The sequence below is a fragment of the Bufo bufo genome, chromosome 1 (assembly GCF_905171765.1).
Source record: "Bufo bufo chromosome 1, aBufBuf1.1, whole genome shotgun sequence".
Taxonomy (NCBI): Eukaryota; Metazoa; Chordata; class Amphibia; order Anura; family Bufonidae; genus Bufo; species Bufo bufo.
Window position 1 is genome coordinate 136560822 of NC_053389.1, and position 14306 is coordinate 136575127.

At 43.1% G+C, this 14306-nt stretch overlaps 1 protein-coding gene across 1 annotated transcript in view; it reads left to right on the forward strand.

Annotated features, from left to right (window-relative positions):
• The window catches only part of CAMTA1 (calmodulin binding transcription activator 1), a 1602965-nt gene that overhangs the window by 15198 nt on the left and 1573461 nt on the right, over positions 1-14306 (forward strand). The window contains exon 2 of the mRNA XM_040424166.1: positions 2291-2409. Within this exon, the coding sequence (XP_040280100.1) occupies positions 2291-2409 (119 nt within the window). The remainder of the gene's footprint in view (positions 1-2290; positions 2410-14306) is intronic.

The window sequence follows — 14306 nt, forward strand, 5'->3', positions numbered from 1 at the left end:
CTGTAATAACTTAGGTGCATCCTCCGTCAGTCCATGTGTCTAGATTGAAATCTACTCGGGCCCCTGACTGATGTAGATTCCAATGTGGTTGAATGGGTGGACCGATGCCCCCCCATCGCCCCGGTAGCGTGGAAATACCATGTGCACCTAAATTCAGGCATATGGATGGGCATTCAAAAAGTGACAGAATGAGGGTGTGCGACTTTTTCATGCCAGTTTCTGGTGTAGAGGGTCAGTTCAGTTGTCTTTGATGTCTATGGACACCTCTGGTCTAATGACTGACGATCGGACCGTACTTCTTACTGTAGCTTGAAGGCGTCACTTTAATTATTTCTCCCATTTGCTGTTTTCAGTTTGCCCCGTATTGTATATTTAATTAAGTACAGTAGGAGGAATAAAAGCCGGAGTGTCCTCTATTACTAAGTAACCACAGCGTGAGCAACCAGGGAAATCATTGCTCCCAATGTATAACAGGGCTTATTAAAAGACTTAATCAACATAAATGTCCTATTAAAAAATGTAATCAAAACCATTATATTTGTATTTCGGGCATTTTCGGGGAATTGTGTTATTTTGCCTTTTTTTTCCAACAAGCAATTAGAATGATTTAAGTGTGATTATGAAGTTTTGTAGTAGTTTGTGTAGTTAACATACAGACTGCATTGTGGAATGGGCGGCTGGGGGTATATAATGTTCCCGTACATGTAGCGTGTAGATCCGATAGCCCTGACTGCTGCCTGTGGGTCATTATTAGCGTCATAGATTAAGAGACTCCCCCGACCTCCGCCCGCAGGATACAGGAATGGTTTATGTCAGCAGTCTGTTCACGGTATACAGGTGACCCATGCAGTTTCTTTCTGCCCTGAAGTGTTATAAGTGCTGTATACAGATATGTAATACGGTACCTATCCTCTGTACTGTGCAGGAATGGGGGCAGGGTTTGGCAAACCCCCGGAACTGTGGCAGAAAGATGACTTACCTGCTTCCAGGCGCTGGCCCCCTGCTCTTTCCCCTCCAGGCTTGTGATGCGCCGCTGGGGTCCCTCGATGTCCACATGATGCAGTTTGACATTGACCCCCCCCCCCCCCCCCCTATAATTTCACATCCCCATTGATTCCCATATTCATATCCTATACGACTCAATAATGGTGGCATGCCTGCAGTATTATGTAGGCTTCTGTATGGAGATGCGTAATGCTTCTAGGGATAGTTTGTTGCCTTATGTTGTGCTGATAGGTCAGTATTACGACCTTGTAGGGATTCACGTGTTACTGTGTGCATGAGCTCCTCTGGTGTTTTTCAGCTGTGGAGGTACGTGGAACCCAAGTACACATATGTATATCCAAGATACTGTGTGTGTTGTGTTGTGCTGCCCGTGTGTATACTGATCTCCATTACAGGATGCTGGCAGAGCCGGGCACCACCCACATGCAGCTGCTGGCATTGTGAACTCTGGGGCAGGACGGATATCCTCACTTTTCCACTTCTTCTGCACAGTTGTACTTTTACAGTAGACAATAACACAGCATTTTTCCAGGAACTCTTTCAAAAACCTATAGGGCAGTGATGGCGAACCTATGGCACGGGTGCCAGCGGCACTCAGAGCCCTCTCTCTGGGCACCCGCGCCTTGGAAAAAGTCTATGGCGTACCAATATGCTTTAGACTTTTCCTGTTATTCATCAGCGCAGGACGCACTATGAACAGCACAGGCAGCGCACTGAATGTAGGCTATTAAGCTATTATAGCTAAATGATAAAGTACATGGAAGATATACTATATTGGTATTCAGGTTAAATTGCCGTGTTGGCACTTTGCGATAAATAAGTGGGTATTTGGTTGCAGTTTGGGCACTCGGTCTCTAAAAGGTTCACCATCTCTGCTATAGGGGCACATTTATTAAGACCGGCGTTTCAGACGCTGGTCTTTAATAAGCCCTATACCTAGAGGTGGATCTGCCGGAGTTATGAAGAAGCGCAGTCTTACATTTAGACCATTTTCTATGGTCCAAAATTGTAACTGAGACCAGCCTGCTGCCCCTTCCCTGCCCACGCCGTGCCCACTTTTTTTTTTAGACCTGGCGTGAGCGGGGAGAAGTCGCAGATTGTGGTGCTAAGGACCGTTGTGCCGCAATCTGCACCAGAAATACGTCTATTTAATACATGACCCCCATAGTCTTGTGTAATACATAATTTGCGTGATCCTTATTATTGCTGTGAAACCGGTCTGTTAACCCCCCCCCCCCCCGCATATAATGTGTGTAAACTGTTCATCCCTTTCGCTTTCTCTCAGATGATCATGGAAACAGCAACGGCAGTCATGTAAAGATCTTTCTACCCAAGAAGCTGCTCGAATGTCTACCAAAATGTTCAAGCTTACCAAAAGAAAGACATCGTTGGAACACTAACGAGGTATTCAGATTTTTTTCCTTCATGAAACGGCAAATTATTTAAAAAATGATTTTATTGTTTCCCTATGGAGTCTTCGATGACTGTCTTGAGTTGGTTTGAAGGTTCTGTTTCTAGCACGTTGAAGGTCAGTTTGGTGGCTGCCACTGGGAGGAAAGACCAATTAAAAGCAGCGATTCTGTGGTTTCTTCTCTGAAGAACAGTGAAGCGGAAAAAATGTTGTTGTCAAAGGGATGTTGAGGGAGTAGTTCAGTGCACAGACCTCTGGGAGGTCCTAGTCGTGTTACAAAGTGCAATAGGGAAGATCATTGAGACAGTGGCATCCATTTGTAAAACTGATACATGACTAGGATCCTCAAGGGAAACTGGTGTGACTCCTGGAGCCCTGACCCGGAAAGATTGGAGCACTTGTATATGATGACTTTCCTCTAGATAAAGGACGCCAAGACTCCATGGTGTAACAGGCACGCCATGTGTTGCTGGTCTTAAAACTCTGTTTTATCTTTTCTTGAAATACAGTGTGTTTCTCTGGACTCCTGGGCTGTTATCTGATGAGACGTCCTGGGATGTGGCTGAGGAGGTGGATATTGTTGCAAGTGACTCTAATGCCCGCGGCCTGCTTTCCTAAACAGAGAATTAATATGTACCGTATAATATACTCGAGTATAAGACGAGTTTTTTGGCACATATTTTTGTGCTCAAAAAGCCCCCTCGTCTTATACTCGAGTCTAGGTCTGTATTATGGCAACTTACATTGCCATAATACAGACCATGACATGTTGGGGGCCGGAGAAGCTGTTACTTACCTTTACAGCTGCTCCGGTCAGCTCCCAGCACGTCCGCGCGGCACCTCTGTTAAGCTCCCAGTGTAAATCTCACGAGACATGCGGGCCGCTAGATTTACACTGGGAGCAGACCGCGAGATTTACACCGGCAGTAAGTACCGGCCCCTGCACAGCCCCCCTCCCCCTGGCCAAGTATGAAGTAGGGAGGGCGGGAACAAAAAATTAAAAATAAACAACCTGATAAATATAAAAAAAATTAAAATAAATAAATAAATGCCCAGTTGATGGGAGTCTGACTCCCTGTATTTAATGCAGAGTGTGTGTGTATATAATGCACACACTCTGCATTAAATACAGGGAGTCAGAGTCAGACTCCCATCAATCTGAGTCACCCTCTTGCAGATGTGTGTATATAATGTAGAGTGTGTGCATTATATACACATACACTCTGCATTATAGCTGCATTTCCCACCCTAGTCTTATATTCGAGTCAATAATTTTTCCCATTTTTTTGGGGTAAAATTAGGGGCCCCGGCTTATAATCGGGTCGGCTTATACTCAAGTATATACGCCTGCTCCCCGCTGCTTCAATCCTCCGCTATGCCCTTGTTGCCGTCCGCTCAGTGTTGACGTCCGCGGCAGCATGATCACAGGCGCCACTGCAGCCAATGACTGGCTTCAGCAGTCACGTGTGCTGCCTGTGGCCTCGTCTACCACTGAAGCCAGTCATTGTGACAAAGCCCATCCAGTCACGGATGGTGGGGAGCAGGTAAGGAAGAATTCTCTGTTTATGGAGGCAGGCTGAAGGCAATAGATAATAAGTAATTATTCCGGGCAAACTCTTTTAAGGCCACGTCTGTATTCATTGATTATGATTTTTTTTTTGTCAGGTCACATTTATATAATATGACCATTTTTAGTATTATAGTTCTAACTTTTTTGAATTTTGAAAGACCTTTTTATTACAATATTTTTTTTATAATTATTATTATTCTGATAATTTAGATTATTATTATTGTGGCTGGCAATTTACATATTTTTTTTTTTTTTACTTCAATAAATTAGTTTACACCAAACAACAAATAATGTGACAAATTATGTTAGAGTGTGTGTGTGTGTGTGTGTATATATATATATATATATATTATACACACATACACTTTTCGTTCCAGTTTCATCCTCCTGCTTGTGACTTACATTGATATGTTGTAATTTTCCTTTTTCCAGAATTTGTTACACTCTATTGTTTCCTATTTATCTTCTGCCCTTTCAGAGTCTATGTATCAGTAACAGCAGTACTCTCCTGACTGGGCGTTCTTGGCCTGTGTAATCCACGTGAACAGCTAGATGTGCTGTAATTTGCTGTAATATTATATAATGTTTTCCCTTTGCCATCCTTAGACATATGGGTTAAGTTCCTTTTCAGTCAGAACCTATTAAATGTTTGAAGCGAGTGCATCTCTCAGCTGATAAGTGGTTTTAAAAATGCACAGTCTCCGCAAACACCCAACTGCTGCCGCAGCACATCTCCGGCCGTCGTGATGGCAAGGGCACTAAAATATTTAGAGGGCTACAAGCTTCCTTTCTTTTCCCCCAGACATGTGACTTTTTTGTTACAGCTGCAGAAAATGGTTCAAAAATGAAGATTGCTTGACACAAAAAAAAAAAAGGACCAGAATCCAATCATCTGCTGTCATAGCCATGATGCAGTTTTGGGGTGGCCTGTTAATGCAAGTGAAACGTCCTTAAGATGACCACTTAGGGGGAGTGAAAATATATCACAGTAAGGGCTCATGCACACGAACTTACTTTCTTTCCGTGTCCATTCAGTATTTTTTTTTGCGGACTGTATACGGAACCATTAATTTCAATGGGTCCGCCAAAAAAAAACCTGAAGTTACTCCGTGTGCATTCCGTGTCCGTATGTCCGTTCTGCATTACGGACAAGGATAGTACTGTTCTATTAGGGGCCAGCTGTTCTGTTCCGCAAAATACGGAATGCACATGGACGTCATCTGTATTTTTGGCAGATCAGTTTTTTTGCAGACCGCAAAATACATACGGTAAGTCTGGTGTCGATAAGGGTGCGGCCAATATACCTGATATTTGGTGGATACGAAAAAGTGTCACAGATGTCCGACTTGTCTGCTTTAGTAAATACTTGTATTCTGCTTAAAATAACCATTCTGGATTAACCATTTCTTAGAAGTTTGCATCTTGATGTTCCTCTGTTGTTCCTCCTAGAAATGTATGATTACATTGAGAAGTGGGCGTTACGATATCCTTTGTCAGTGTTTCGGCACGGTCTGCCACTGGCAGGACCGACTGAATAGTGTCAGTGTTCAGGGACTGAAGGATCTGTCTGGGGGGGGGGGGGGGGGGGCTCACAAATGGAGCGTTTCTGTCCGTATGTCCTGATAGGTGTCTTGCCCTCATTTGTCTACTTGAGACAAACTCTATAAAGTTTTCTAGTACTAAGTAGCTGACTCATGCAGCCAGAACAAGTAAATCCCACAACTTTGACCTCCCTTAGAAAAGGCAGCGACATAACGCCGCTTCCATTTAACTTGCTAATGTATTTCCAAGGACTGTGGTTCAGAAAGCAGATGAACATTTTGTATCAAGTGACTTTCTCTTTTTTTTCTCCATTTCTTTTTTTTTTTTTATGATTGCCTGTCTTTCATATAGTCCGATAAGCAAGTGCTTTATTGCTAAGGATATTGGCCAATAAACGGCTTTTGGGCGCCCCCACGTGATCGCCCTTCTAGCTTATTTACAATAAGATCACCGGTATGATAAATTATTTAGAGGCAGATTAATTTTGGAAGCCATGATTTTGATAATGTGCTTGCATGCCTCATTTGCTGTAAAAATTGCAAAATTTGATTTAACATCTAAAGAGCGATTCCTCCAGTCTCGTTGCTGTAAGAAAAGCATATTTTCTTGCCAATGTCATGGACTAAATTGTCTAATTTAAATCAATGACTTTCCACAATTCTTTTTCCCCGGCACAATACTCGGCACTAAAGCCTTTAGGGAGCCGGAGACATCTTGCTTACAGAAATCTGGGTCGGATTTATGGACCTGAAACAAAAGATATGGGCTCTGATTTCAATCTAAATATCCTCCATGCATGGCGGGGCATACGGCTGCGGCTGCTGTGGCAGGATAGACATTATCTTGTCTCCTTTCATGGTCTGCTTTGTCTCTCGCTTTCCTTTACTGGGAATCTGTGATATTGACACCCTTAGAAGTAATTAAAAGGGTATTCTGGTGTCAGGAAATAAAGTGTATAGTCTATAGTCCCCATAACTAGCACCACTTTCTTTACCTACATACATGCCAGAAGTCGACTTAATAGTTTTAAAGAGAACCTGTCAGTGCTCCTGACTTGCTTAATTTAGTAGAATGAAATATAGTTATGCTGCTCCTCTGTTATTCCTCCTGGGATAGAGTGACTACAAATTGTTACTATTTCTCATGTCAAAAAGGCATGTCCTACACACCTCAACCCCATCCAGTCAGTACTGACAGTGTGTGGGGGGGGGGTGTCAAGGTATTGTCAAGGGCCAACAAATATTACCTCCATTCCAGTGTGTACGAGGACAGCCTGATAGTCCCCCAGATGTTGGTGCATACATTACCTGATATTTTGTTTCCTCTATAGAGAGGTGGCGGCCACTTATCCCATCTACCTTTTCTATAAGCCTGGACTCTAAACTGATTGGAACAGGTAAAATGATGAGTAAACATCCACATACTATAAAAAGGTCCTGTTCACATCACATTTAGCCTTAAAGGGATTGTCCCGCCTCAGATATTGGGGGCTTATCGCTAGGATATACCCCCAATGTCTGATAGGTTCGGGTTCCGCCTCTGAGACCACTCCCTATCTTAAGAACAGAGCCTGCAAAGTGAAGGAGGGAGCACCGCACATGCGCGGCCGTCCTCCATTCATTCCCATGGTAGCGCCGAAAATAGCTGAGCAGCTATTTTCGTCAGTCCCATTGAAATTAATCGAAAGCACAAGGCGCAAGCGCGGCCGCTGCTCCATTCACTTCCATGGGGCTTATGGAAATAAAGATAGGTGCAGGTCCAGAGGTGGGACCCGCACCTATCAGACATTGGGGGTCATATCCTAGCGATATAACCCCCCCCCCCCCCCCTCCCTCACCAAGGTGAGACAACCCCTTTTAATGGTGTACACCTTTTTATTATTGCATTTGTACTGATTTTGAGCTAGTGGCAGAATCTGTATTTTCACTCTGTTCAGTCAGGCAGCTCACCTGATGGCTCCTTATCTCTGATTTCTGACCTTATAAACACTCATTATAGCTCAATTCTTACCTTACTGATAAGAATGTGGCTTAAATAAGTGTTGATCACCTCTCAGTAATTTAGAGATGAGGTTTATTAGATGAATGTAAAAGTACCATTCACACACACAGCTAGTAAAGGGTTTAGAGATGAGTGAATCGAGTTCTTAAGCGACAAAGGACTGACTGCGCTCCTCAAGAGGCTCACGCCTGCCTCTTCATTGAAAGGGCTAGACATCTCGATCGGCCCTGACAATCTTGTGTCTGACCCGGAAGTGTAGAGGCGCATGCACAGTTACTACTACTAGGTGCTTGCGCTGCTACTCAGAGCAATGGCACAGGTGCAAGATTGTCAGTCAAGTGGTAGGGGGACCCTCTTGAACAGTAGGGACAGCCCCTCGCTTCTCAGGAACACTGATGAGCCGTTGGATTCGCTCATCTCTTGCCATATGCCAAGAATAACTCTGTGTATGCATTAAACATATCCATAGGGCTTCATTCACCCAACAGGCCAACAAAGCATCCTTTAGGCCTCTGTCAAGCTGGTGTCGGTATATGTTTTTGTTTTTTTTTGCAGTGTGGAATAGACTGTGCTATTCCATACAACAGTATGCAGTAAAAATATTTTTATTTTTTAAAAATATTTTATCTTTTTACTGGCGAAATATCCCACTGTACACCTATACAGTGAGACTGCAACCTTCGGTTAGAGATTTTCCTGATGTGTAACCTGGTCCAGGATCAGAGAAAACATGGCTGCCTTCATTCTAAGAAAGGTGCCACACGTGTCCATGTTTTTCTGTGGTATTACACCTCAGTCCCATTCACTTCAATGGCTGCAATATCGGACACAACCCTTGAACAGGTATGGCGCTGTTTCTGGAAGGGGCCTTTAATTGTGATGTGACCAGAGCCTGACTGAGGCACCTCTTGTGTCTTGGGCATACAGTAATTTTGGCTTGTCCCCTCATTGCTTTTTAAATATAGTATACATAGAATGATATTTATTATGCTTCATGCACATGACTGTATTTTGCATCCATGTCCGATCCGAGTTTTTTGTAGATTGCACACAGACCCATTCATTTGTATGGGTCAGCGAACAAAAGAGTACACAGCATCCATATGTTTATTCCACAAATATAACATGTCCTATTCCTTGTCCATATCGCAGACAAGAAAAGTAATTTCTTTTGATAGGAGTGAGAAAAATGCGGAAGGTGTGTATTTTGTGGATCCGTGGTTTGCGGACTGCAATACTGACACGTTCGTGTGCATGAGGCCTCAGACAAGCCCTTTGAGATTCCAGACTGATACCTTGCAGTGTTGTGCAGAACTGGATTAATGGGATTTTACTGTATTGTGCCAAAAGAAGTCGCCTTTGTCATTTCAGCTAAGCTGGGCCTGGCAGTTATACACCATAATACGCAGATGTTGTTCTAGGCTTACTTCATATCGTTGCCCATCCTGGGGGGATATGCGGTGGGCGTCCTGTCAGATGCCTGTACTGCGATGGAGGTCCACAGGTTTTTACATGACGAGAGGTCCACGCGGACGATGGGCGGTTAATGTCTGTCGGTCATATATCCAATTTACCCAGATTAGAAGCTTTGTGTTTAGTTAAGAATTAGTTCTAATTGGCTTTTCATCTATTCAAAGTAGATTAGGAAGACGGACAGAGGATTATAGAAAAGTGTAATCTGCTCAGTGTCGTGTGTCCCCCCCCCCCCTCTTTTATGGGGAGGTTAAAGGAACACCAGATGTATGTATCCGGCTATCACTCCTGATGTCTGTTTTACAATTGTAACTAGAAAGACTCTCTCTTTATCTATATATATACAGTTGCAAGAAAAAGTATGTAAACCCTTTGGAATGATATGGATTTCTGCACAAATTGGTCATAAAATGTGATCTGATCTTCATCTAAGTCACAACAATAGACAATCACAGTCTGCTTAAACCAGGCATGCTCAACCTGCGGCCCTCCAGCTGTTGTTAAACTACAACTCCCACCCTGCCCTGCTGTAGGCTGTTAAGGCATGCTGGGAGTTGTAGTTTTGCAACAGCTGGAGGGCCGCAGGTTGAGCATGCCTGGCTTAAACTAATAACACGCAAAGAATTAAATGTTACCATGTTTTTATTGAACACACCATGTAACCATTCACAATGCAGGTGGAAAAAGTATGTGAACCCTTGGATTTAATAACTGGTTGAACCTCATTTGGCAGCAATAATATCAACCAAGCGTTTCCTGTAGTTGCAGATCAGACGTGCACAACGGTCAGGAGTAATTCTTGACCATTCTTCTTTACAGAACTGTTTCAGTTCAGCAATATTGTTGGGATGTCTGGTGTGAATCGCTTTCTTGAGGTCATGCCATAGCATCTCAATCGGGTTGAGGTCAGGACTCTGACTGGGCCACTCCAGAAGGCGTATTTTCTTCTGTTTAAGCCACTTTGTTGTTGATTTACTTCTATGCTTTGGGTCGTTGTCCTGTTGCAACACCCATCTTCTGTTGAGCTTCAGCTGGTGGACAGATGGCCTTAAGTTCTCCTGCAAAATGTCTTGATAAACTTGGGAATTCATTTTTCCTTCGATGATAGCAATCCGTCCAGGCCCTGACGCAGCAAAACAGCCCCAAACCATGATGCCCCCACCACCATACTTCACAGTTGGGATGAGGTTTTGATGTTGGTGTGCTGTGCCTCTTTTTCCCCACACATAGTGTTGTGTGTTTCTTTCAAACAACTCAACTTTGGTTTCATCTGTCCTCAGAATATTTTGCCAGTACTGCTGTGTAACATCCAGGTGCTCTTGTGAAAACTGTAAACGTGAGCAATGTTTTTTTTGGACAGCAGTGGCTTCCTCTGTGGTATCCTCCCATGAAATCCATTCTTGTTTAGTGTTTTACGTATCGTAGATTCGCTAACAGGGATGTTAGCATATGCCAGAGACTTTTGTAAGTCTTTAGCTGACACTCTAGGATTCTTCTTCACCTCATTGAGCAGTCTGTGCTGTGCTCTTGCAGTCATCTTTACAGGACGGCCACTCCTAGGGAGAGTAACAGCAGTGCTGAACTTTCTCCATTTGTAGACAATTTGTCTTACCGTGGACTGATGAACAGCAAGGCTTTTGGAGATACTTTTATAACCCTTTCCAGCTTTATGCAAATCAACAATTCTTAATCATAGTTCTTCTGTGAGATCTTTTGTGCGAGGCATCATTCACATCATGCAATGCTTCTTGTGAAAAGCAAACCCAGAACTGGTGTGTGTTTTTTTTTTTTTATAGGGCAGCTATAACCAACACCTCCAATCTCATCTCATTGATTGGACTCCAGTTGGCTGACGCTTCACTCCAATTAGCTCTTGGAGATGTCATTAGTCTAGGGGTTCAAACTTCACATACTTTTTCCACCTGCACTTACATGGCAACATTTAATTCTTTGTGTGTTATTAGTTTAAGCAGACTGTGATTGTCTATTGTTGTGACTTAGATAAAGATCAGATCACATTTTGTGACCAATTTGTGCAGAAATCAATATAATATACCAAAGGGTTCACAGACTTTTTCTTGCAACTGCGTGTGTATATGTATTTATTTATGTATGTATATATGTGTGTGTGTGTGTGTATGTGTGTGTGTGTATATATATATATATATATATATATATATATATATATATATATATATATATATATATTACTTTTTGTAACAGGCTCCTATACACGGTGTCAGCTCAGTAAACACAGGTTACAAAACATCAAGATCAAATGTAAGCCCAGATCAAATACTGATATTATAACAAACCCTAATCAAAACCTACTCAGTATACAATAGATACACAAAGACACAAAGAAACAACTGAGACTATACGCTGGTTAGGCTACTTTCACACAGGCGTTTTGGCTTTCCGTTTGGGAGATCCATTCAGGGCTCCCACAAGCGGTCCAAAACTCATCAGTTTGCATTCTAATTCATTCTGAATGGAAAATGATCCGCTCAGAATGCATCAGTTCAGTCTCCATTCTTCAGCTCTTTGGTGTCTGTCTGACGAAAATGAGCCAAACGGATCCGTCCTGGCACACAATGTAAGTCAATGGCACAATAGAAAACGGATCCGTCCTGGCACACAATGTAAGTCAATGGCACAATAGAAAACGGATCCGTCTTGGCCATGTTACAGATAATACAAACAGATCCGTTCTGAACAGATACAGACGGTTGTATTATCTGAACGAGTCCGTCTGTGCAGATCCAGGACGGATCCGCACCAAACGCGAGTGTGAAAGTAGCCTTACAAATCAAAAATGTATACTTTATTAAATTCACAATGTGAACTAAATAAGTCGAGACATGATACATCAAATGTAAAATATGAAGTGCGGTCTACCCCTGAGGAGATAATAAATGCATACATGGGGGAAATAACAGGAATACTCTATCCCAGTAAAAACCATAATTGATAAGGCAATAAATACATATGAATTCATATATCAGAACACATAGCAAAGTCTCAAACATGGGGGCGTCCCCAGAGGAAGGCATCGCCGAAACGTGCGTCAGGTGTGCGGCTCTCCTGAGGCGAATCTCCCTATAATGGGTATGTGATACTTGTGTGTTACGCTATATGTGGGAACAATTCAGCTTGATGTATACATATATTTTTCTCTCACCAGTATGCCATGTACTTTGTACTTAAATTCTACCATATATGAATGCATATGATCTAACGAGCTACTTTGCCAATTATGGTTCTTATGTAAAAATTCTTTAATAGGACCCCTGCCGCTTCCCTCATGTATACATTCCCCTTTAATGGGTATGTAACACTTGTTTGTCATTATATATGAGGGAACGATTTGTTTATATATTTGCACTTTAATATTTCTATTGTGTATGCATTTATCATCTCCTCAGGGGTAGACCACACTTCATATTTGACCTTTGATGTATCGTGCCTCGTCTTATTTATGTCACATTGTGTATTTAATAAAGTATACATTTTTGATTTGTAACCTGTGTTGTTACATTGTCAGCTTAACCCGCTGGTTTTGGTGGGGTTTGCTGACAATCTAATGTGTATGGCGAGAGAAACATTTGGCACAATGAATTTAAATACCCAATCTGCGCTGCATGCTCTCCATTCATTGCTACAGGAGTTCTGAAAATAGACAAGTGAGCACGCTCTGCTATTTTTGTAAGTCCCATAGCAGTGAGTGGAGAGTCTATGGCGCAGGTTTGCCCACCATTATGGAACTGCTGGAAATAGCTGAGCCGATGCCTGGCTATTTTTTGGAACCCCCCATAACGGTGAACAGAGGGTGGCTGCGCATGCACGGCTTCTCTCGTTCACTTCGGGGGGCCTCATTCTTGAGATAGGTGTGGGTCCCACCTCAGGGACTGCTCTTATCTGACATTGATAGTGTATCCTAACATGCTTACCTTTTCTCTGGCGCTAGGTTCTGGCTCCCCCTCGTGTGCCCCCACGTGACGTAGGTACTCACATGAACGTCTTATTTGACGCAGGTCATGTGGCCGTCACAGTCAATGGCTTTAAACTGCTGGCCCGCAAACTGAAGCACTGCCTCCCGATGACAACTATGCTGCCGCATGGCTGCTGTTCATTTTAGCAGCAAGGCCCCAGATTAGTCTGTAGTAGAAGAGCAGAAGAAATAAGCCCAACTTCACATGTCTTCTGTCGGGAGAAAATGTATTGTGTTCTCTGCTAGATTTACAGGAACATGCAGGGGAGCTTTTGCTAGATGGATATCTTTGTGTAGTTATAGACTAGAGGAAAAGTCGGAGACCGCATCATGTGCAGAAGATTTTGTAACCTCAATTTAAAAATCATTTTGCATACATTTCGTGTTCGGTCTGACCACCTGGCTCTTTAAATTTTTGAAGGCTCTGACTACTTTGTGGCACCTTTTGCCAGGTATCTGCTTGGTGCGGGAGGCCGAGCATTGAGAAGCAGCCCGCTGGAACGCCCCTCCGCAGGCTCCGTCACATAAAGTTCCCGCTAGACTCCATATTTTGCAGAGTTTGTGTCCCTTTCAATATGTTGTATGTTTCTGGAAGGAGCGATATTGTAGCCATGTGAACATGGAGCGATGCTGTTGCCTAGTTACAGCCAGTACAAGGTAACACATTCCAGTTTGTCCTTTATCCTCCAGTTATTTTTCTTCATGGGGGAAATGTCAAGGTTACAGTAAAGCAAGTGGCTGACTGATGACGAGCTGGAAACAATAGGCAATTATTCCCAAATGAGCCTCACCTTGGGAGTGAATTAATACCAGAAGTCTGCCGAGCATAATTAAAAGTATATTTTCTGTTTTCAGCTTTATGATGTGTTTTATACATTAGTGTCAATACTTATTTAATAGCATCTGGAACAGTTATAAGGAGCAGCAGTAGGTATTCATTAAAGGGGCGTCTAGGATTACTTACAAACAGCAGGACACTTGTCCAAGGATTGTATCTGGTGTGGTTTATCTAGGGCTGGTTTCACACTAGCACTAAAATCATCCGGCAGGCTGTTCTAGCAATGGAGCAGCCTGCTGGAGTTCATTGCATCCGGCATAGCCGTTACCTGCCGCTGTCACCCCATTGACTATAATGGGACCTGACAGGGATCCAGCCTGTTTCCGGCATTGGTGGCGAGACTCAGCCGGATAAATACTACTGCTAATTGGCTCTGGAGGGGAAAGGTCGTGTCCAGCTATGTAGGATATGATGAACACCGCCAGGATGTTCCTTTTCCAGAACTGGACAATTTTTTCCACTCGTGTGAAACTAG